At 48.1% G+C, this 24,715-nt stretch overlaps 1 protein-coding gene across 25 annotated transcripts in view; it reads right to left on the bottom strand.

The window, feature by feature from the left end:
- SPTAN1 (spectrin alpha, non-erythrocytic 1) overlaps positions 1–24,502 on the bottom strand; it is a 58,403-nt gene extending 33,901 nt beyond the window's left edge. For 9 of the 25 annotated variants that reach the window (XM_086324755.1, XM_086324750.1, XM_086324733.1 and 6 more), the window contains exons 1-16: positions 21,628–21,675; positions 13,756–13,995; positions 12,640–12,765; positions 8,800–8,940; positions 8,470–8,616; positions 7,028–7,161; positions 6,717–6,861; positions 6,480–6,634; positions 5,644–5,779; positions 3,880–3,981; positions 2,856–2,993; positions 2,249–2,359; positions 1,500–1,577; positions 1,236–1,391; positions 813–1,017; positions 128–309 (exon numbers count right to left, since the gene is read on the bottom strand). In XM_086324755.1, coding sequence (XP_086180881.1) covers positions 128–309; positions 813–1,017; positions 1,236–1,391; positions 1,500–1,577; positions 2,249–2,359; positions 2,856–2,993; positions 3,880–3,981; positions 5,644–5,779; positions 6,480–6,634; positions 6,717–6,861; positions 7,028–7,161; positions 8,470–8,616; positions 8,800–8,940; positions 12,640–12,765; positions 13,756–13,995; positions 21,628–21,660 — 2,229 coding nt within the window. In that variant the 5' untranslated portion in view covers positions 21,661–21,675. Of the gene's footprint in view, positions 1–127; positions 310–812; positions 1,018–1,235; positions 1,392–1,499; positions 1,578–2,248; positions 2,360–2,855; positions 2,994–3,879; positions 3,982–5,643; positions 5,780–6,479; positions 6,635–6,716; positions 6,862–7,027; positions 7,162–8,469; positions 8,617–8,799; positions 8,941–12,639; positions 12,766–13,755; positions 13,996–21,627; positions 21,763–24,274 lie in introns of those variants that run through there. The other 16 variants (XM_086324751.1, XM_086324753.1, XM_086324744.1 and 13 more) reach the window with 3 other exon arrangements.
- Between the last annotated feature and the right edge of the window lie 213 nt (positions 24,503–24,715).

Here is a 24,715-nt window from a genome sequence, read left to right on the forward strand (position 1 = left end):
CAAGCGGTGCATCCACGATTCTCTAAGGCATCGACACACTTCATACCCCCCGAACTGACCGGCCTCGGCTGACCGGCCCCTCTCGCTCCCACGCCCACGGCCCCACATCCGTGTCCAGGGCCCGTACCTGGTGAGCTGCCACGTCAGCCTCCAGCAGGGCGTGCTTCTTCTGGAGGTTCTGGACGTTGGTGAGGTCTTTGCCGTAGTCGTCCGAGGCCAGATGACCTTCCACTTCATACAGCCACAGCTCGATGTCCTCAACGTTGCGATTAAACTGCTGCTGCTGGTTAGCCTCGCGGAGCTTTATGCCTGGTCAAGGAAGCAAGGTTGAGTCTGTGGGTGAGTATCACCCTTCTGCCAGCGCTGCTCGTAAACAGCGGCACCTCTCGGAAGGACCACGACGGGGCAGGGTTTCAGTGATGGCTTCACGTCTATCACAAGGTGAAGGAAAACTGCAAGCTCAGCTCTGCCTTCCAAATGCGGAGCTGGAATGAGCCCCATGGGTTAAGTGCTGACGAATGGTTAGGTGCCCTCGGCTCACTGCTGACCTCTTCTAGTGAGGAGGCCCCAGCCAACCAGGTCCACTGACCAAATCAGCCCCTCCTCTCTCAGGCTCCCCCACCAGCCAGTGCACACAGTCACATCCGCCAACCCTGCACATCATTAGGCACCCACGCAGCTGACTCCCTCAGGAAGTGAGCCCCAGTGCCCAGTCACCTGGTGCAGCTCGCCTAGGTGGCCCAAGTACTTAAACCAAGGACGAGCATTTAACTCTCTAAACCTACCACAACCCCATGCATGCCTCCCCTCACCTTTCAGCTCTGTGGCCTCCAGCAGCTTCTTCCACAGACTGATGACCTCATTCATCCGAGCCGCCACCTCGTCCTTGGCATAGTGGTCGACATCGATCAGCTTCTGCCCGGCTTTCTCCAGGGCGTCGATGCGGCTCTGGTTTGCCGAGAGCTCGGCCTCAAAGGCCTGGTGCTTCTGCACTTTCCCTTGTAGGTTGGATGGGTCCTGCCAAGAAAGAGGTTCTCTCTCGAACCACAGGACAGCAAGTTACGCTGCACTGCACTCGCACGTTATCTTCATAGGGGACGTATGAAACCGCCAGCTTACATTTAGTAGTGTGTTTTTGCAACTTCCAATCTCTTTTTCTTTAGCTACATCTATTTGTAAGCATGGTGTCTGGCTTACAGACCAAGGGCTACATGACACTGCCGACAGGATCTTACTTTATAAGCTTCATCCGTGGCTGTTTTCATCTTCTCGTTGACCCAACTCTTGAGCTCATCAGAGTCACGGAAAAACTGCTGCAAGTGGAAGGAATCTGCAAGCTGGGCACGGCGGTACATGGCTCTCTCATGCAGGGCATTGCGACGGCTCAGCAGCTGGAAGGCAAGGCCCCCTGTGAGTCTCCACTCTCACCCCTAACTGACCTGCCTTGGGAGGGACACCCATGGATGGAAAGGAGGCTAGTGAGGAAGTTGTGCACTCACTGCGTCTCGCCGGGTGGCCACATCTTCCATCGCGTAGTGGTTGTTCTGAATCAGCTTGGTGGCAAACTCATCTAAGGCCTAGGAGGAAGAAGAGGGTTTGTCACTGGTGAGGGCTCATCACAGCTCGGCCCACAGAGGGGAGTGCAGAACACAACGCTCTAGACCACGTCAAGGACTTCACTCTGAGGTTTGCTATGACAACCTTTATCCCTTAACTTCCGAGTTTTTACTTGACGTCCTCAGTCAGATGGCTCAGTGATGCTAGCTCCACTCAGGCCTGCAGACACTGGCTGCAGTTAATGTCAGGGCAGGATCTGACGGGGTCAGACACAGGTTACCAGCCTTTCAACTCCTAATTCTTTTTTTCAGCCAAACCACATAGCATGCAGGATCTTAGTTCCCTGACCAGGAATCGAATCCATACCACCTGCAGTGGAAGCTGAGCATCGTAATCACGGTAACTCCTCAATTCCTACTTCCAAGATCAGTGCTCAATGGGGAGAAAACCTTTTATCTTAGTTCTTAACTACTTTAACAGGGAGGAAATCTCAACCTGGAGGTTTACATCAAGAGAACAATTTCATTCTAAAAGCTGTGCTGTGTCTCCAGCAAGGTGGCTGATCACCCTCACGAGGGTGTAAGCACCCGGAGACTTCTCTGACTCTGCTCAGAAGCCTCTCAGAACAAGAAGAGACCTCCGCTGACGCTAAGGATCACGTGACGGCACGGACGCCAGGAAGGTGTCTTACTGTGATCTTCTCCTCCTGGGCGCTGAGGGACTTCTCAAAGTCTTCGTGCTTCTTTAGAAGCGCTTCCACACTATCCAAGGAATCGCCCAGGTCTTCGTTCAACAGGAACGCCTTACAGGAGGAAACACAGTGTTGACATAATGTCCGACGCCCTTCACCTCTCAGGGCTAGAAAGCAAAGGCTGCTGAGGCCACAATACAGAAAGGAGGGGAATAAAGACTATGGCCATGAAACTCTCAGGTCTCCCCTGGAAGCCAGAGGTCCTTCCAGATTCACTTAAAACCAATCCAGCAAGAGCATGAAACCCTCGTTCTACCCTCTACTGAAAGTTTGCTCCAATAGCTTTCATTACCTCTAGTAGATTTAAATCACACAAAATGCAAAGTTCTAACGGAAAAGAAAATCTAACAAAAAACTTTACACCATCACAGTCCTCTGAAAAACCGGATCCTTTCCTGAGGGCCCTTCAGTCTCAGCAATAGGAATGGTGTTGGCAGGGGCCATGGAAGCCGGCAACCCCTCCCTCGGCATGACGCAGAACTAAACCCGAACCGAACGGGCCAGCTGAACAGCATGGCACAGGTGGCCGGCTCCCTACCCCACTCACCTCCTGCTTGCTCATCCAGTTGTCCACCTGCTCCGTGTCGCGGTAGAAGAGCTGCAGGTCCATGCACTGCTCATATTGCTGCCGTCGCAGCTCCCAGAGCTCCAGCAGCGCGGCCCGCTCCTCGGACAGCACGGTCAGCTAGGGTGGCGGTGGGGGGGTGGGGAACAGGGGAAGAGAGGGGAACATCAGATACAGAGGCTCCTGGCATTTCTAATCCTCTGCTAACCTTCAGGCCTTGGTTCTGATTTACACAAAAAGGATAGCATTCACTTGCACATGTCAGCCAAGTCACACACACACACACAAAAATCACAGATCCTGAGGGTTTGCATGGTCCTGCTAAACCTAAGAATTGGCTCTGTTTGAATGAACCTAGAATTATTAATAATTTATTGCCATACTATATGTGAATATAATATTAGGTAGACATGACAAGTAAACCTCTGGTGGAAGAAAAAGGGCACGTATGTAAAAGTGAGGCAGCATAGGAGGAGCAGGGACTCTTAGGTGAGAGGTGTCAACTGAGCGGGTTCTCCTCAGAACACACTCACTAGATCCATCAATGCTTAAGACTTAATTTGAAGGCTGTAAAATTAACGACAATAAAGTGTGTCTTTAAAATGTCTCTTCCTGGTCTATATAGTATTAAAAACATAAAAATCATTATTTAATGTACCTCAGGCATCTTTACAAAGATACTTTGAAACTTTGGAATTATATACACATACACATAATTTAATGTTTCCTCTCAACTCTAGCTACTAATGCAGGAATCAGCTCTCTGCAAAGTCCCCTTTAAGGAGGAAATGTGCTGCATGCGGCCCACAGAAATGGAACTTTCTCTAAGCAATCACCATGCATCTCCTTTTTAAATCTCTGGAAGTGTTTGCTGCTCCTTAACTTCCAGGCAGAATCTCCTGCGTTAAGTTTTCTCTGACACTGTGGTGAATGCAACATCTGGATATTTAAGGATGGATAACAGCTTCCAGAGACTTTTATTAAAAGACCCTTTCTCCTCTCATACCTTCTCCCTCACTTCATCTGAGGCGTAGTGACCAGCTGCAAGCAGGGCCTGTCCAGACTCATCTGCAGATTTAAAGCTATCTTCATGAGCGTCAATTTCACCCTAATGGGGGGGAGAAAAGGACAATTTATGTCCACCACTTTGTAACAAAGAGTAAGTTGTTGAATTTTGTATAACCATTCAAATCAGGAATATCACATCTAGAATGAGAACAAACCAAAGATGACGCCAGGTTTGCTAGTATCAGCCCAGGTAACCAAACCGGAGAGCATCGCTTACTAAGAAGTCTGCTTCCTACTGGCTTTTCGTGCCATCTGTCAAACCATCAAGTGTCCACATATCTACAGGGCCCGAGCTCTCCATCATCTGTTCCACTGGTCTATTTCAGGTCTCCTTGTGCCAGATCAACTTATGATTTTATAATACCTGGTAGGAAGAGTCCCTCCTCTGTTCTTCATAATTGTCTCAGCTGGTTTTAATTTTTTTTTCTTCCAAATTAAATTACTTTCACGTTTATTTATTTATGTGGCTCTACCGGGTCTTGGATGTGGCATGTGTACTCTTAGCTGTGGCACGTAGGATCTAGCTCCCTGACCAGGGATTGCACACAGGCCCCCTGCATTGGGAGTGAGGAATCTTAGCCACTGGACCACCAGGGAAATCCCTTCCAATTTTATTTTAAAATCAGCATGTTTCATTTCAGACACAAAGGCCTCTGGGCTTCTGCCTGGAACTGCACTGAATACATACATCTTGGGGAGAATTTGCACCTCTACAAGCAATCATTCCACCATGCCCACCCCTTTATTCTGTTTCTCCCCTTTCCTCAAAACTGTACAGCTTTCTCCACAGATGTCTTAAACAACTTTTGTTAGATTCCCAAGTACTTTATATTTTCTCACGTGATAATTAGTATTTTTAAAAATTACGCTTTTAACTGTTGCTAGTCCAGAGGGGGCTGTCTGACTTTTGTATATTGATTTTTTATTTTTAGCACCTCAGAAGATTTATAGTAATAATTTTTTAAACCTTAACAGTGTTTTCCAAAATTACTTAGCCACAGAAAACCCTTTTCTTAAGGTATAAAGCCTGTTAAGATCTCATAAAACTAATTTCCCATGGACATACTTTGGAGAAAGAGCAGATTATGAAGTTTAGATTTACTCAAACCAACCATGAAGTTCAGCATTTAAAGATTTTTCAAGATGGCACAGGATACATATGCAAAACAGCACCTCCACCCTGCTAGAGCTTGGCCCTTTTGATTTTATGAATCACGGTTAAATGAGTTACATATCAGGAGAGTAATCATCTATTCGGAGAAGGCAATGGCACCCCACTCCAGTAGTCTTGCCTGGAAAATCCCATGGACGGAGAAGCCTGGTAGGCTGCAGTCCACGGGGTCGCTAAGAGTCAGACATGACTGAGCGACTTCACTTTCACTTTTCACTTTCACGCACTGGAGAAGGAAATGGCAACCCACTCCAGTGTTCTTGCCTGGAGAATCCCAGGGACGGGGGAGCCTGGTGGGCTGCCGTCTATGGGGTCACACAGAGTTGGACACGACCGAAGCGACTTAGCAGCAGCAGCAACCATCTATTAGAAGCAGAAAAAGCAAGACTCCAAAGGCAAAACCAGCCCCAATCCCCATGGTGAGAGCTACCTGTGAGCAAGGTTTCAGCCACTCCAGGCTGGAAGTAACAGAGCTACAGCCACGCACTATAAGCTCACGGCTTTACTTCTAGAAGACCCTGGAAACACTACCTTGTGCTCCTGATGCCTATCCAGCAGGGCTTCGGCTCCGGCCACATCGTTGGCAAGTTCATCTGCGTTGATGAGGGCTTTCATCTCAGTGACCCAGCTGGTGAGGTCTCGGAAGTCGGCAAGGAAGCGCTGAAGCCTGGGAAACCAAAGGTCCGTAAGCACAGGTCTCCAGGGGAGGCCCCGGGTGGAAGATGCCGCCCCAGAGCTCCAAATTCTATGTCCTCAAGAGTCTAACAAGCCATACAAACTCTAGCCCTGGGAAAGGGAAGACTCTTCCAATCTAGACTAGTAAAAGACGACTGAAATCAATCCTTCAAAATTTAGGCTCTGTCCATCACTATAATTCCCTGAGCTTGTCCCTTATGTTCAACTTCCTTGTGATTCCCAAATTCAACTCCTAGTTACTAGTAAGAAATACTATTTCCCTTTCAATTTCTGATTTACTCAATTTTAACAGAATATTTTACATGATGCTCAGATTGCTAAATACTTATTGCTAATAGCTATTTCCATTTATATTGGTTCTAACAAAGTCATATGGACTGGAAAAAAGACATTTATAAAGTCATCAATACTGTGCATGTATATACAAATACTACAAAGTTGTCAAGTCTCTAAATATAATATAGAAATACATTAATACACAACAAGGAAATACATAACAAACAGAGTAAGAAAAAGTCTTCTGCATCTTTTTACTAGAGGAAAGCTATGAAGCTATACCAAAGCTGTAACACGTTCTCCTTGTTACAGAGAACTAACCATCAATTCTGACCTCAACTCTAAAACAAAAGCTTCACGGTACAGGCTGTGGAGCCCTGGAGGAGCGCTTCTACCTGTAGGAATCGTTGAGACGTGCGTGTCTCTCCGCGGCCAGGGTGCGGATCTGCTCCCAGTTGGTGATCAGCTCCTCTCGCTTCACCTGGATCTGGGTGGCACTCAGAGGGTGGGACTGCTGCAGGCGGTCAGCCTCGGCACACAGGGCTTTGACCTGGAGACACACGCTCGTCAGGGCTGCTCTTCCGACCCTGGTGAGTAACTCAGTCACAGAAACAGCTGCCTTCCAAACCCACCTTGTCCTCCAAGGCAGCAAGATCTCTCTCCAAACCCTCGTGTTTCCGTAGTAAAGCCTGGACGCTGGCCAGGTCCCGGCCAAAGTCATCAGAGGCCATTAACTGTTCCTTCTCCTTAATCCAGCTGATGGTCTCGTCCACATCCCTACAACACAGAGGCACCCGTTTGTCTGTAGCTACATCGTCCATCCGGGACTGGGATGCCACACAGGGCAGAGATCCAGTCAGCCCCACACTTTCTTCAACTCCCCGTAGGCTTCACCACACCTGGCCGGGAGATCCCATTCCTGCAAGCCCCCTCAGCTTGGTACCTGTTAAAGCGTTGGACCTCAGCTGCCCCGAACAGCTTCCCCTGCCGCTGGAGGGCCAGGCCCTTCAGCCGCTGCCAGGCTGCATTCACCTCGTCCTGCTTTGTTTTGATCAGCTCCTCCTCAGGGTGCTGCTCCTGGGCCAGGAAAGGCAGACACAACACTCAGACCGGCACCTGTGGCCCCGTCACTGCTCACCTGGCCTTGGCTCCCTGACATGTCTGCCTCAGCAATCCTGACTGTTCTGAAGAATCACTGGCTTTCTGTGTGGAATAGAGGGAAGCTCCTTCCACGGGAGCTTCATTTCTTGTTCTATAAAAAGGGGAGAGCCCTTGTCTGAGCCCAGGAGCCATGTGGTGCTTCTCCAGAGAAGTTCTGGACATCTGTAGCAGCCCCTGCGCTGACATCCTGCAGCAGCACCTGCGTGGGCGCCTCATGAACAACTGCTCACCCCAAGTTCAGGGTGTCCGGCGTCATGAGGCTACCGAGAAGCACGCCTGCCCAGAAACATGGCTTTCAGATCTGTTCCTGACTTCACACTGGAGACACTCCTTTCAAAGTCTCCTTCCTCACTAACTACCTTGTGTCTTGTTTAAATAACATGTAAAGTGATAAGGCAAAGCACTCCTCGGCTGTGGGACCCCCTGTGGGGTCTGGGGTTTGGCCCGCCCGCTCTCCTCGGCACGACCCGGGGATGGCCCAGGATCCTGAGGACCCCATGATCCTGTCATGTGGAAGGCGAGGTTATGTCTGAGGAATGCTGGTTCTCCTTTCATCACTGAGCCAAGAGGAAACAAATGCCAGTCCTGAAGGATCTACAGGTTCAAAGTTTGCACCCCCATCCCCCCAAACCAAGTTTTCCCTAAAGCAAAAACTCCTGTGGTCACTGTATTGGACATCTCTGGAGCCATGCAGGGTGGGCAATGATAAAGCAGCAGCGATAGGCAGTCCCACTCCCCTCTGGCTGCAGAGCTCCCAGGGGAGAGCCTTGTTTCATTACAGGGCTCCCCCGCTCCCAGGAGTCCAGGGAAGCTCCGACTCAAGAAGAGCATTGAGGTGGCGGTGGACTCCTGCCAACCCTCTTCAACTTTCGCCACCACACCCTAGTCTGAGAAACCGTGATGCCCAACTTCAACAGCCCATAAAAGCTTCACCAAGCCCTACCTGAAAATGGGCGGAGTAAAGAGATCAAATGAACTCTGCCCTTCCTGCCCACAGCCACAAGTTGAAAAGTGTTTTCTAAGGTAGGAGTGAGCAATACTGCTGCCTTACTGAGATCTAAACAGGACTCAGACATGCTTTATCAAAACCTGCTCACCCAAAAATCAGGCACCTAATCAAAATTTTCCTTCTGGAAAAATTAATGAAGTTGTATCACATTAATATTAATGTAAAGGCAGTTACCATAACGCTGCTATGAGAACACGCAGCACTTTCCCATTTACCTGAATGAGCTTGGCAGCGAACTGGTTCACTTCATTGACTCTCTCTTCGTGGGCAGCCATGTCTGTCTGAAACTCTTCGAATTTCTTCTGTAACACCTCCACATGCTCCAGGTCCTGGCCCAGCTCCTCAGACGTCACAATGGCTTCCTGTTTGGGGACCACAGCAGAGCCAGAGTCACCAAGACACACTCGGGCACAGTGGCTCCCAAAACCCATCATGAAACGGGTGCCGGAGGGGCCGTGGCCACTTCAGGGTTGTGCAGTTTACTGCGTGCTCCTCTCCTACTTAGGAGGTCAGGGTCATGGCATCTCCCTCCTGCTCAAACGTACCTTGTCATTGATCCAGTCCATCACGTCCTCACACTCCCGCAGGTACTGCACCAGCTTCTGGGCCTGCAGCAGCTTGATGCCTTTCTCCCGCATCTTCTCCAGGAGCAATTCCCACTGGCGGTGCAGCTCCATCAGACGAGTCTGGAGGTTAAAGAGCCCAACACCCCCCAACATGAGAGCCACGTCTGGGGGACCTGGCTCCTCCACGGAGCTCCAACCAGCTAGACACCTCCCAGAGCTCTGAACCAGTCTTCTTCAAGATAATGCCTACGCTGCAGGGAAATGGTAAACTGAACTGAGAAGATGTAAACACGTACACCTCAGTGTTTTGGTAGGTCTTACAGTTGACCTATCAAACGACTGACCTTTTGTAAGCATGTGTATTCTAGTTCACTCCAAAGAACTTACTATTTCTTATAATTACCAATTATTATTGATATATTGTTGGTAAGTCTTTAGGTAATGTTTTTAGTTCTTATTAATTGTTAAGTTATGACAGTGGGATTTCTAGGTCAGAAGACTTGGGGAGGGAAAGATGAGGTGTCATCGAGGAACAGCAGCAGGAATCACTGAAGGGTGTGTCCTGAATTCACAGAGGTAAAGTGGAAAGAACAAGAGGTCCTGGAGGCATCATACGTGTAAAGAAATAATTACAAGGCACAAGTGAAGAGGCCTTAGTACAAAGGAAAAAAGATGGCATCCTGAAACACAGTCAACGTTCAAAGAGGATTTGTGGCCTAAGTTGTTTTGGTGCTTCTGTGAGAAGATACAGCGTGTGGTACACAGTTCATCACAAGAAAGGCTGACAGCAAGCTGCACCCAGGTGGCAGCCACAGGTCCAAACAGTCCCTTCCCAGCATCTTGGGTTCTCATAGCACAGCCCTAGTAAGGACTCGTTGGGAACTGGGGCAATTATCATCAGTTCATGTTTAGGCGATGTGTTCTGGCTTTCTAACCCAATTTCAGGGTGTTGATTATGCCTACCCAAGATACTGGGAGTTTCTGGGTCACACAGACAGAAACGAGTGACACACACACACCCCGCCAGGAGAGAGGCCTGGGGCCCACCCATCGTCAAGACGCCACTCCCCACAAACTGAAAGAGTGAAAGCCATAGGCGAGTCAACGTGGGTGGATTCTCTTAGAAACAAGTATGGATGGTTCATTTGAAAGGAGAAAACAGTGGGAGGAAAATAAATGCTCACACAATTAAACTTCCACCACGACAGTCACTTTCATCGCCAATGGTTAAACCAGAGTCCACCAAAGCGAAGGAAGTGACGGGCATTCCCAGGCAAGCAGGGGCAAGGCAACCAACGGCAAGTCCATATCCACCTACTCGGATGTGGGAGCCAATGTGGGTGGCGGTCACTATGGGGCGCCATGCCGTCCGGTATGGTGTGAAAGTCTAAACCGGTGACAGACAGGTTATGCAGGACATGGTCCTTCACACACCACCCACCTTCCTCTGTGTTAACACTGACTGCCCAAACTACGCTACTGAGTTACCGGGCCAGACCAATTACCAAGTGGGATGACCGTGGGATCTGGGTGCATGAACATCGGGATTCTATGAGAACCTTTTGCTCAGGGGAAAAAAAAATTTCTTCATTAACTTTTGGCCTCACTGCATAGCAATGTGGGATCTTGGTTCCCTGACCAGGAACTGAACCTGTGCCCTCAGCAGTGGAAGCGCAGAGTCTTAATCACTGGACCACCCAGAAAACCCTCACTTCACTCAAAATGGGGTCACAGAAGGCTCCAAAAATCCTTCCCTACAAGTCAGCTGTCAGTCCCTCACATCTCTCGCTGCCACACCCTCCAGGGAGAACCGGGGCCAGGCCTGTTTCAGGACTGAGCAGCTTTCCCACTGCCGTGTGTCTCATCGTGTCAACACCGCAGGTCTGACAGAGGCCAGTTTCAGAAGCTTACTGGCGTGTGAGAGCGGGAGCCGGCAGGGCGGCAGGTGCGCTGGGGAAACGCACGGACAGCTGGCGGGGTATAGCAGAATTCCTGGCTGACTCAGTTGGGTTTCTCAACAGAGGCCTGGGCAAGCAGGAGCAGCTCTGAGGGGCAGTCAGGAGAAATTACGGAAAGCAGGTAGGAGTGAAACATGGGCTGGGAAAATAAAGCGAGTAATTGTGACCGGAGATTGAAACACTGGTTCTGTCACCTGTTGGCTGTGGGAACCTGGGCAAGTCACTCAAACTTCTAAGCCTCTGTTCCTACCCTTCTAGGCTATGGTTCCCCCGCAAGCTTCCCGTGAAGATTAGAGACAACGGATGCAAAAGTCCTGGTGAAGTGTTTGCACCTAAATGGCTGCTCACAGCTTCTCAACAAAGAGTAGCTAGTGCTTTCTAATGCTGCTTTAATAAGATCTCTTAAGAAGGAAGAGGGGACTGAAGGGAGTTCTGGGTCTCCTGCCCTCGGACTGATTACTAAAGCCACACACGTGATCTATATCTCACGTTCCCTGTAACCTGGTTAAACTAGCCCAGAGCAGCCCCATTCACTCTGGCTGATTTCATTTACAGTAAGACTATACACAAGAGTGGGGAAATGGGCAGATAGATCTCTAATATTTTTGGCTGTGCCATGTGGCATGCAGGACCTTAGTTCCCCAACCAAGGTCTGAACCCGTGGCCCCCTAAAGTGGAAAAGCAGTCTTGACCACTGGACCACCAGGGAAGTCCTATGTCTTTGCATTTAATCGCAGACACATGTATTACACTGCCCAAATGGGTTGAATGTAGTAATTAAATGATTGGTCATACAGCAATTAGAATTTACTTCCTATTTACAATCACTCCTAGTTAACAGTTTATTATTAACAATATAAGGCTAATTGCAAGTCTTCAATAAGAGACTGCACAGTATATGAGAGCAAAAGAGACACAACAAGTATTTACTGCTAAAAACCACTAGACGAGATCCTAAGGGAATGACATCCCTGTGGATGTTCCACCAAGGATCTCACTCAGGGAAAGGCGGAGGAAAGAATATTTCTAGCTGGGGCTTAAGAATGTAGCTTGCATCTCAGTCTTTGGGACTGCCTTGACACATCAAGGACTGAAAAGGCTGGTCCCTCAATGGAATGAGACTTTGGATAACAAAGAACAAAACACGTAGATAAGAAAGAAATCAAAGACAGAAGACAGCATCCAGTCATGAGAAACTAAGTCTGCATACCTCACGCTAAAGAGCCTTGTTTTCCCTTAATACTTTGGCACTGGAATTATCAAAACAAAACAGAGAAAAACTAATTATGGCCCCAAACCCAACACATGGCACCCAAACAAGTCAGACAAAGAATCTGAGGACTCCTGCTTCATAGTCAGTTACACAGCCAGGGTCACCGACCAACAGGTAGCACACTGTGAGGTCATTCCTCACAGCCAGACCTTTAACAGGCTTGCTGACCAGACCTCAGTAAACCCTCCTGGAGCAAGGCCCCGAGATCCAGAGAGAGCTTCCTGACACAGAAGCTGATGGTGTCTGTGACTGATCCCACTCATCTTTGTGTCCTAATCCCTAAGTTCACCAATATGTTCTTCTCTCCAGTGATCACTCTTCCTCACAGTCTACCTGCATCCTTGTTTGTTCTGTAAGGAGAACATTAACTTCCTCACCGAGTGCACACATGCTTGTTTACAGGCATACTGAGTCTCTGTATTACAAAGGCAGGCTACGGGGAGCTCCATTAGGGTACTTCACAAATTCCTTTAAGAAACTAGGAGAATCTATCTCCTCAGGAACCCAAACATACAGGTAAGCATTAACCCACACCCATCCACCAGCCAGACAGAGGCAGGCCATCACGCCAGCAGGGCCCCAACTCACCCGGATGGTTTCGGATGCGAAGTGCCCTTCTGAGATCATCAGGTTACCAGTCTCATCCAGCTTCACGATGGCGCCCGAGTTGGCCTGCACCTCGGCTTCGAAGGCTTGATGCTTCTGCAGCTTGCCCTGCCGGGGGATCGTGAAGTGAGTAGCACGCCCTTCTGCTCCCCACCTCGCACCCCCGCCCAGATTATTCCTCCCCGCCTGCATCCCACTGCCTCTCATGATGGACCCTCACGCAGCATCCCACCCATCCCCTACCACCTCAATTACACAAAATTACGCCTGCGTCTACACCTGCCCCCTGAAGCCTGGCACCGAGGACCGCAACTTGGCAGACAGCAAGATGCTACAGAATATCCTCATTTGCTTCTCTATCAGGAAACTAGCCTTTATGGACATCTGATCCCTCTCAGAAGTACAGAACCATACTGAGAGCTTTTTCTTGGCAGGTACTGTTTATCCTGTACTAAGCCACTCACATTCATTCATTACATGACACTTTTTTTAGCTTGTTTTAGAAGCCATACTCTTTGAATGACTTGATTCACTACATTCCATTTCTCAGTACCTCTGTATAATCACATGCAGAGCTGGGCAGGGCCTGCCCCTTCACCAGCATTCATCATTTTCTCTTCTCAGATGACTCTGGCATAATAAAAGAACCACGGGCACAACCACTGCGCCAGTTACTAAAAAGAAGTCTCTCAACAAAATGAACGAGAAGAAAGGCTTTGTCTTTTTTTTAAAAAAAACAGCTTTATAAACTTTCACCAGCAACAACACTGTGAGTTAGCATACCTGTCTCAAAAACACATACTCCAAGAGATCAACCCAGATCTTTCCTGAAAAAAACTGAAGGATCACCAATGGTTGCCAAGCAGTGGACTGAGAACCATCAGCTTAAAGCATCCCCACAAGAGAAATTAGAACCCGCAGGACTCCACATTCGTGCTCGCTGATACGATCACTAAGGGCTTTTCAGGATCGTGAGTCAGTCCTTCCTGATGTCTGGCCTACATTCTCCCTGCCACTCAATCTCTCAAGGTCATAACTCAGTACCTATCTTTGTACAAATTTTGAGTAATGACATTTGAGCTTGCATCTCAGACGTACCTGCAGGTTGGTTGGGTCTTTGTAATTCTCATCTGAGGCAATCTGAAGCTTCTCCTGAATCCATTTCTCCAGCTCCTCAGCATCTCTTTGGAAAAACTGGAATCGGTAGGAGTCTTCAAGCTTCTGGCGCCTCAGGGTCGAGAGCTCCTTGAAGCGGTGGTATCTGTCCAGGACCTGCTGCCGCCTCTCCTGGATGTCCTCTGCTGTCTCCAGCACTTTGACCCCGCTTGGGTCCATTTTCTGAAAAGGCAGCAAGCCCTGAGTTAAGTGCAAGACACCAAAATAGACTGAATGGAGATTTAATGGAATTAGCCTCTTGGAAGGAAATAAAGAATTCTGAGGGCCTGAGCAGATAAATGAACTGCAGGCCGTCACTTCTCAGGATTTAACGGTGAAGCCCAGACCCCATGCTTCGTAAAGAACAGCTGCCCACGTGGGTCCTTCATAGGACACCTCACCAGCACTGCAGAGAGACCCGGTGAGAGACGTGAAGGAAAGAACTATGATCTGTGCTGTCAATTCTACAGAGCTTTGAGAATTCAAAAAAACACCAACTTTGGAGCTCAAAGAATTACTGAGAAATTCACTCAACAATCCTTTCATTTGGCCTGTGCATTTCATGGTGTGGAGATTAGAGAACATTTACTCTTAACTCAGCTTTTCCATCTTTCTCCATCTCAGCCTGTTACTCAGTGAAGAAAAGGGAAATGATTATAAAGTAACAGTCTTTTTTCGGTGTTAAAAAATAAAACAATAAGTCCCCTTAAAAAAATAAAGTGAGTCTTTAACATCATAAAGCAATAGAATTTACCTAAAGTAGTGGATTTCTCAGTTACCGCAAAAAAAATCAATCCTACAAGTCTTCATAGGGGTGCCAAGAGCCTGGGCAACGAACGGGCTTTACTTCCTCTGAGTGCACAAAATTAAAAATCACAGTGTATATTAAAAACAAGAAAGATGAAAAATTTGTCCTACCTGACTCTTATCTGCTCCAGTTAACCACAAACTCAGGCCAATTGAGTAGGTGGTACTTCCCCACAGCACTCAATCCACCTCAACTTTAAACTCGGATTTTCAGACAGTTTCACCAAACTTTAACGTCAAAAAGAAAACCTGACCTATTTGTGCCAGAAAGCAGTACTTGCTCATCTCAGAAATAAGCCATTTTATCCTCTAACCAAGGAAGGATGCCCAGAAGGAAACAGGTGCAGACTAACAATGAGCAAGTATGCGTGTCAGTAACACGTGACCTCGTCTGAGCGGCCTTCCCACCCTGAGCCCGACTTCCTAGAACGACTAAAAATGCCAGGTGATACTGAGATGGTCCCAAGACCCTTCTAACTTTATATTCTACAGAGAAGAGTCTGTGACTTGGTGTTTAAAAAAAAAAAAAAAAGACCAGATAAGCTTTATGGTCTCTCCAGTTGTTTTTGCATAATTTACACAAGACAGAAAAATTGTGCTGCCTGAGAAACATTTGAGAGCTCTTCCCATGATCTGTTCGCCTCGCCCAGCCAACAGGAAAGGATTAGTGGGTCAAGGATTGGGTATGGAGGCCCCTGTGCGATTCCACTCCCTGCCCCCACCGGCTGGGAGCTAAACAGCACTGTTGAGTTCCGGGCAGTTTCCAGCTCTTGAGAGATTAAAGCAGCTTCAAGAGGTTTCGAGAAAAGCACGGGCATGCACCCAGCAAACTCTGAGGACTATCTTTTTATGAGGAGACCTGTCTTCTGAGGGAAAAGAATACGACGGCACTTCAGCCTTATCACCCACCATTCCTCCCAAGTTCCTCTCCAAAGAGCAACCAGTTATTTTTGTTGTTATTTTCCTACCACAAAGTCCAATTTATTTATTTGACTGTGAAGAGAAACAGATTCTTTGCCACGTCATTTCCACGGTTTGAAACCTTTCCTGGCTCCGTCTCAGAAAGGAAAGAACCCATCTTAAACTTTAGCTGGACCTTCCAACCTGGCCCAACACACCTGACTGGTAGGTCTCACCCATGGCCCCCGCCCTCCCTCTTGGCACAGAGAAATACCCTCCTCCCAAACACATTATCCTCTCTAAAGACTCCAGGCTGGTTGCTCAGGCTTCCTTTGCCAGAATGTTCTGTCTTTCCTCTGTCCAGATAACTCCCCTTCAGGTCAGTACGAGCTGAAATGAGCAACTGCAGGATCTCACCTCCTTACGAAGCTGCACTCGCTTCTTCCCTCCCTCCTTCTCAGATTTAATCACACTTCTCTGTAGATTTACACGGCACTTACATATACTTCCCGCGGTATAATTAAGACTGAGCAACGCAATATCTGTTGTGTCCTGATTCCTAGCAGACAGAGGTCATGAACAAATGTTTGCTAAGTGCTCCTGGAGCAGCAGCCCCAAGTTCACTGGTGAAGGTAAAGAGAGAGCTCAGTAGTCCACCTGGGTTTCATTTTCCATACTGTTCAGGTTAACAGCTAAATTCTGTGACTGAATGAACTGCTAGAATGTGCTGACTGAAGCTACACCACGGGGTGTCAACCTAATGACCAGACCTGAATGACTGAGCTTGGGCGGCCCACACCCAGGACAGCTGCACTCTTCACCTTGGCGGGGTGGGACCTTAGGAAATCTGGTTCGAGAAGGCAGTTTTGAGCATCTGGTTGCTGGTGGGAGGGGATGGGGGAAAGGAGAGTTAGGGAGTTTGGGATGGATGTGTACACTGTGCTGTGCTTAAAATGGATAACCAACAAGGACCTGCTGTATGGTAAGGGAACTCTGCTCAACGTAATGTGGCAGCCTGGACGGGAAGGGGCTTGGGGGAGAATGGACACGTGTATGGCTGAGTCCCTTCACTGTTCACCTGAAACTATCCCATTGTTAACTGGCTATACCCCAGTACAAAATAAAGTTTAATTAAAAAAAAATTTTTTTAAAGGCACAGTTCTGTATCATGAATAGATAGCCCGTGTCTGAAACAGTAGTTTCTATTCTGAAAACACACTTCAAGAGTCCTTCATACCAAAAACTGAGGGTGGTCTGGGCAAACTAAACATCTGTTCAGAGCAGGGTGGTGCTCGCTCACGCTGCAGCCCTAGATCGTCAGCTTCTTTGGGAGAAGGCTGACTTCGACAGGGATCTTGACAAGAATCACTACCGTGTCCGACACATTTACTAGAATGTAAACACTTCACTCATTCACCTGTGTTTTCTGCTCCAGGCAGATCCTGCATCAGACTCCCTCATCAACCCTGGGTGGGTCCACTTCCCTGAGCAGAAAACTCCCTCTCAAATGTTCTCCATCGCCCCCCCCCCCCAATCTGATCAGTTAATACCATTCAACCCCTCCAAGCCTCAGGCAGCTTGTCCTCTCTGCAGTCCTGAAGCAAACACCCTCACTCCCTCTCTCCCTCTTAGAGCATCACCATGTCCCATTCTGCCGTGTGATTACTGTTTTCCCCCTGTGTTTTGGTAAGTTCTCTAGGGAATTCCCTGGTGGCTCAGATGGTAAAGAATACGCCTGCAGTGCCGGAGACCTGGGTTCGATCCCTGGGTTGGGAAGATCCCCTGGAGGAGGGCATGGCAACCCACTATAGCATTCTTGCCTGGAGAATCCCCATGGACAGAGGAGCCTAGCAGGCTGCAGCCCACGGGGTCACAAAGAATTGGACATGACTGAGTGACTGGGGAATTTAGAGTTCCTAAGGAACTATTAAAAAAAAAGACCTTATCTTACTCTCTGACCACAGAACTTGGCACCTATTTAGACAGTCAATTACACACTGAATTTGGAAATAAAGAAGCTGCTGTCACTTCATTATTAAGTGATCAGGAGAAAGAAGGTCATCTAATAAGCAAGTGGTGGAGCTAGGGTGACCCAGGATGCTCTGGTTCCCAGAACAGCATGCTAGAAACAGGGATTCTAACATGATCGGAGCTGATGCCGTTACTTTTTAATTTCTTTTACTACCGCTTATCTTGTCCATCACCACCTGAGGGGAGGAAAAAGGAAGGAGGATATATGAATTATTTTATAAAAAATCAAAATTACTTTGAGATTGAGCCTTTCCTTTAAAAGTTTTTTTTTTTTTTTTAATGTGGGCCAGTTTTAATGTCTTTACTGAATTTGTTACAAAATTGCTTCTGTTTTATGCTTTGTTTTTTTTTTGGCCACGAGGTATGTGGGATCCTAGCTCCCTGGCCAGGGATTAACCTACACCCCCTGTACTGGACGGTGAAATCTTAACCACTGGACTGCCAGCAAAGTCTCAAGATTCAGTCTTCTTAAAGTTAGTAAACAATTAGGATTAAGAATAATTTATATACTTGCTCTGTTCTCATCTCTCCGGAAACAGTTAAGATGGAGGAACAGCAGGAAACTGTGTGTCTATTTTGATTGCTTATATTGATTGCTTATAAAGTTTCCAAGGTATGTACAGGTAGTTACGCCTGTGACTACAGCTCCCCTGCGGGTGCCTTTCTGCAAGATGCCCAGTCTCTGGTGTCTGTCCTGCCACCCCTTATCAGAGGATTCACTGCACTTCCCTTAGCTGTCATGGAAATCTCTGCTCACATTTGAAAGCAGCCCTTTACGATGAATAAAAGAATGCCCAACATAATACTGCAAAGGGTCCCCCTGAGCAAGCCCCCCTGCGTGGGTTCCACTTGCCCATCTGACCCTACCAATCCAGGGAGACAGTCCAGCGAGGCCCTGCTGAAATTAACCAACCTAAAAGGCCCTCTTTGTCACCCCAGTGAAGTAGAACAAGTCAATTCTATACCAAGTGCTCTGGGCAGGCAAGAATGGACTTTTCTTTCCTGCAGTAGATCAGCTGATGGCAGGAGGTGGGAGCTCTGCCAAGTCTCCAGGCAGCCGGGCATCTGCAAGCCAGCCGCACTCGCCCTCTGCTGTAATCACACCAGACACCAAAGACAGGTTCGAGGCAGCTCCTGCTACCCCTTCGCCTGACAGGGAGCTGTCCCCATACAAGTTCCAGTTTCTCTGGCTCCTAAGAGGGCCATTTCCACAGACTACATTGAACACCAGAACAAATTTCTTATCGACAACAAACTATTGCCACTCAAAGGCACTACGACCTCTGGCCCAAAACTCTGAGAGTTGGTGGAATTTTCTGCCGTCTGCCAGCGTGCTGCACACACTGCAAGGACTCCGCCCCCAGCCAGAAATTCGCAGCTGACTGATAAGATGACTCCACAGAGAAAGCTCTGAGCTGTTCCCAGCCTTAATGGGATTAACACCTTTTGAAAGCTAGAAAGGAAGACTTTGGGAAATGTGCCATTAAAACACACACACACACACACACAAACCAATCTCCAACCATACAGACCTACCTACAGACTCCACTAACTGCCTAAAAACTGCAAAGGAGCCGAATTCCAGGACAGTGATCAACCGACTGCTTATCTCAAAGCACCAGAAGGACTCTGATTTTGTCAATCAGGTCTACGTTTGCGGAGAATGAAGGAGGGGAAGTGAACGGCTGGATGTATTCTCTGTGTAAGGACAGCTTCCTATTTAAGGTAACTGAAGGAAAAAAGGTCAGATTTTGGCAACTAATTATTAGAGAAGACTGGCTATTTTTAAATGCTGCAATGCAGCAAGAGTGTTGCTGCATCATTCAGCAAGTAACGTGAATTGAGCACAGGGGATCACACAGGAATCACAACTATGCCCTCTATTATAATAAATCAAGAAGACTTGTCAGCATTCATACAACACTGCTAGATCTCTGGGAAGAAAGTGGGTGTCTAAAGATGTGAGCCTTGGCTAGGAAGTTCTAGTTCAATTTAAAGCCATGCATGAGAAGGGTTTCTCATAACCAACACCAACTTAATACACATTATCAACTGGAAACGATCCCTACGAAAGAAGCTGGCCATTAATTCCTATCTTTGTCTTCCTGATGATCACCCACAGACAGCTATTTGAGGCACTCCTTGGTACCTAGGGAATTCTGTAAAGCCTTATCCTAATCCACAGAGGCTACAAAACCATGGTGTGAGGGGAGGGGTCTGTCCCTGGAGAGTGGGGAGAAGGAGTGGGAGGGAAGGATACTGTTAAGCAACGGAAAAGACGGCAGAGACTTTCAAACCAAAGGTCAAACGCTTTGAACCCTGCACACCGGGTACCTGCAGTGAAACAGCAGCTTAGGACACCTTCACTCGATCTCAGAGAGTGGAAGAATCCAGTCAGGAGAGTTTCTCTATGGAACCTCAGAAGAGAATACAATTGTGTCCAAGGCCAGAGGAGTCACTATTTGGAAACAGGGTGGGGATTGCAGACATCTTAGTGAACTGAACATCTTAGCCAGTTGAGCTTGCCGTGAGGACAGGGGCGTTTGGAGCACTGCAGAATGAATTCAGAGCCCAGGCAGGACACCAGATACACTGTTTTGTTTTTTTTTTTTTTTGCACAGGCAAAGGGGTTTTCGGGACTAACAGAATGAGGAGAGCATTTGGCTCTACAGAAAAATTCATAAACATCACCCAGGGCAAAAGGTCAGAGGAAGCATCTGTCGGTTTTGTGTTTGTTGCTTAGTCAGAGCCCAAAGGTGCAGAACCAACAATGCCCTTTCTCCCTGGCTTAGAAAGCCAGCACATTTCCAAAGCAGGAGAACGACATCCATGGATGTGGAAGAGCTCCCCCAGAACAAAGCACCAAAGAATTAATTAGTGCCAGCACCCATAAAATCTGATGCTAATTGATTCTCAGATTAAGTGAACTGACTCAAAACCAGCTCAGCTACAGATTTTAGTGGTAGGCCTGAGGTAAGCAGAGAGGTAACTAGTACATAACTTAATTTCAACCATGGGAAAGCCAGAAATATTTTTGCTTAAACCACATTCCAATCAGGATTGTAGATGTGCACGTCAGCCTTCAGCTTGGTTAATTCAGTTGAACCTGTTAGAAGGATTCTGCAGAGGTGAGCAGGGATTCAGCTTAAAGCAGCAAAAGATGCATTCATACTGCACTGCATCAAAATCCAGAAACATGGTTGAGAAAACTTACTCCTGAATGCCTCAAACACTACCTTGCTGCTACTTACCTTTTATAACCTGTAAAATTCAGATGAGAGGTATTTAAGTGCAAAATATTGTTACTGAAATTCAAAATAGGAAAAAGGTATCATGTGCCCATTTTTATAAACCTTGCTTAATTATCCAGTCTGATTTATAAAAGGGCTTGCCTTGGATTTATCACCCATAATCACAGGAAATTTGCAGAGTTTAGGGTTCTGCTTATGAGATATCAAGACACTAATTTTAAGCACTTTTCTTTTGGAAAAAGGTCCAATTTAGCAAATACTCAAATACTGTACGTGTATGAAAACATAGTGAGTTTTTTAAACATGATAATGCAAGCTCCATTTCGTTGTAAGAACTGTGGCGAAAAAAGTAAGTCAATGGAAACAGGGAACAAACCCAAGTTTACAATATTTGTCAAACTGAAAAACACTATTTTTACATGTTTTCAGATTATACTTTCTAAATATCTAAGGTACTGTGTTTAATCCCTTGGTTCTTAAGAACCAAGTAACCATAATTAAAATTAAAAAAATTAGCAAACACTACATGCAAACACCAGTAGAGTGGTAAGAAATTAATATATTCATGCCTTAATAAGAGGAAGGTAAAAAAACAAAAAGCTTTGCAAATTTGAGAATAAATCTACTAAGACTTTTGTTCAAGTAACAGCAGAGAAAAAAAACAAAAGCCCATATTCTATGTAATGTGCTTAACAGAAAGGTCATGCAGGCAGGGATTTTTTCCACCCCCTCTCTTAGGATCATTCAACCTCTGCGACATATGGTCTTCACTGCAAGCCAGGCCAAACCGAAAAAGTAACACATCTCCTGCATGCTGCTCAAATACCTGGACTCTGCGTTTACGAAACGATGACAGCATGATGGAAGAATGTGGTGTCTAAAGAGGGAGCAGGGAGAGCAAGATAACAAGCTTCTAAGGGCAAACTGAACACAGTGATTTCAAAACGAAGAACACAGATCCTGAAAGATACATGAATACAGGTACAAATCAAATTTCAGATATTCTCCCAGCGCCCTTTTCATTCTACAGGGCTTCTAAATCCCACTAGGGACTTAAAAACCCTAAAACCCACTAGGGGCTTAAAAACCCTTAAAAACCCTGAGAAAGAACCAAGGTTCCCTGGTATTAGCAGAGGTGCTGCCTTGGCCAAGTCAGACCCTCTTCTGGGTCTCAGTCTCCCCCCTTTTCAAATAATCCTGAATATACTTTTTAACACTAGACATGCCCTCCTGCCCAACCCACATCCCGATAAATGAGCTGGGATTGCCAGTATTAGATGATTTCTGTCTTCCTTTCCATTCAGTCATAAAACAGTATAACTTTGTGAAATCCTCAGAAACGAGAAAGAACTCAAGCTACAGAAATCTAACCTGGGCCTAGTTTACTGGGACACTTCCTTCACAAAACACTATTTCCTGTTCAAAGCCCCTGTGAAAGGAACATGCAAAAGAGGTACAAGTGCAGCTGTTCGGGTCCACTGGCCTCAAGTGCTCACTCTGCATGCCTCCCCTGCATTCCTGGAGTCAGCATTTGCCATCAGGACACTGCATTCTGCTACCTACTCTGACCACAGCTGATGGACCGCAGCAGACCCGGCGCATGACTAGCAGAGTCCTCGCATAGCCCACGAAGGACAGATTACAAGGCCGGCCTCGCGCCCACTGTCCTTAGCGCAGGTTCAGCGATGCCAGGACTGTGGACTATTCCTGACACCCACTTCTCAGCACCTGCAGTCGGCCCCCACAGGGAAGAAGGCAGGTAAAGGAAGAGCAGAGGAAATTCTAGCCCAGGGAACCCAAAGATATACTTAAAAACCAGCCCTCCCCATCTAAACTTGCTCATCAGATTGCCTGACAAGCTCATATTCGGAGCCTGTGACGTATCAGGTTTCTGTAATTATGAGATTACCACAAACACCCTGCCAAAGACCAAAAACATATCAAAGAATGTTACCCGGCTGATGGTTTACTGCAGGCCTGCCTCACACCTGTCCAGCAGAGAGCGAATCCACTGGCTCTCCATCTAGGTCCCTGGATAACAGCTAACACACTTTGAGGGTCCCTGGGAGTAATATTGGCCCAGTTACTAAAAAAGGCTTATAGCTAATTTCCTGCAGAGGCCTTTCCTGCAGCACATTTTTATTTTCCTGCTGCACATTTCTAAAACTTGGACTTCAATCTGACCTTTCAAAAAGCTGACATTAGCTGCAAACAAAAGGGAAAATACATGACTAGTTTGATGAGCTGGAACCTTGGCTCCATGGTTTCATACAGCTGAGTGCTCCCACTGCTGTTCTTCAGATTTTCTGTTTCCTGGCTGCAGACACCCCCACCCTTCCATCTTTGATATTCTGTTTTAGTTAAGTCCAATTGCTATGACGACGCCATTTCTCAACACATTATGAAAATATTTCATATGCTCTCTCTTCTCTTCTTCCATGACAGCCATCATGGTAAGTTCTTCTAAAATAACATGAGGAAGACAGAACAAAGGGCCTACGTAGTTTAGGATCTATTATATAAAAGAGATTTGACAAGGTGTTGCACCATCTCAACCCAGCTTTCTGAGCCATTTAATTTAAAACACATTCAACCCTTAACTTTAACAAGCCCTTTGTTTAAAATACATTCTATCCCAGTACATCAAAGAGACTTTTCAAAGCAATTTTCTTCGGGAAGCGTCTAAACCAAATTCGCAGGAACGTCTTTCAAACAAAAGGCTGCTCTGTCATTCAACACCGGCAAGGCTGCAGAATTTTATACAAATAATATTATGTCCTCGACTCAAAAGACTTGGTCTCTCGGCAAGAGGCGGGGGGGGGGGGGGGGGGGGCGGAGAACTCTTAAAGCTTTTAAATTATTTGATTTGGGTCTCATACAAAGTCAAGCGCCGCATTTTCCTGCTATCTACACGCCAATCACAGTTGGGGAAGGAAGATATGTTTATTACAGGAAAGAAAAGGAGACGGCCAGTCCTGGACCCTTCGGCGTCCACAGAAGGCCAAAGAACGGCCACAGAGGATGAAACTAAGGTCAAAGAGCCCTTTACTCCCAGCTTTTCCTCCTTCCAGGGCTGGGTAAACATTGCTGGCGGAGAGCAGGGAAAAGGAGCTGCTGAAGTCGCTCCCCACCAAGGAAGGGACTGGGGGCGGTGGCGGGGGAGCGTTCTGACGGGAGGAGGATGGGAGAAACGAAACGATCGGGGCCACACAGCCCCCGCCCCACCTGCGGCTGCCGGATGGGGCCGGGCTGGGCAGCAGTCAGGCTTGCGGGGGTGGGGTGGGGTGGGGTGCGGGGGGGAGGGACTCGGCGGCCTCGCCGCCCCCTCCGCCCAGTCAATGACATTCCAGCGGCCGGCGCCCAGACTCGGCCCCGAGGCTCCTTCGCAGCCCACGCGCCGCCAGCCGGTCGCCGCCGGCTCGCTCGGCTCCCCGCCCCACTTGAGAGAGAGCTGCGAGGCCCGCCAGGCTCACCTGTCCGCGCGCCGGCCCCGCCCCGTCTCAGGGGCTGTCCGGCTCGCCCCCCAGCTGTCGGCCGCCCTCGGGCCCCGCTCCCTCCCCGGGTTCGCCCGCTCCCCTCTCTCACCGGCTCCTGGGGGTGAGGGCAGTGGGTGCGTCGGGCCGGGGGCGGGGGTGCTGGGGGAACTGACGGGGCTCGGCGGCCTCGGCTCCTCGCCGTTCCCTTCCGCAGCGGGTAGTGGCGGCGACGCGCGCGCCCCGCCCCTTTTATAGGCGGCCGCGCGCGTTCCTGCGGCGGGCGGGCGCGAGCGCGGGGGAAGCGCCCGGGCGCGGCGCGAGGGGCGGGGGGCGGGCAGCGCCGGCGGAGCAAAGGGGGCGGAGCTCCCGCCGGCTCGCCGCCCGATCACCGGCGGAAAGGGCCGAGCGCACCCGGACGGAGCCGAAGCGGCGATGCAG

Source organism: Bos grunniens, chromosome 11, assembly GCF_055505025.1.
Source record: "Bos grunniens cultivar Pamir isolate PY7600 chromosome 11, Bosgru_T2T1.0, whole genome shotgun sequence".
Classification (NCBI taxonomy): Eukaryota; Metazoa; Chordata; class Mammalia; order Artiodactyla; family Bovidae; genus Bos; species Bos grunniens.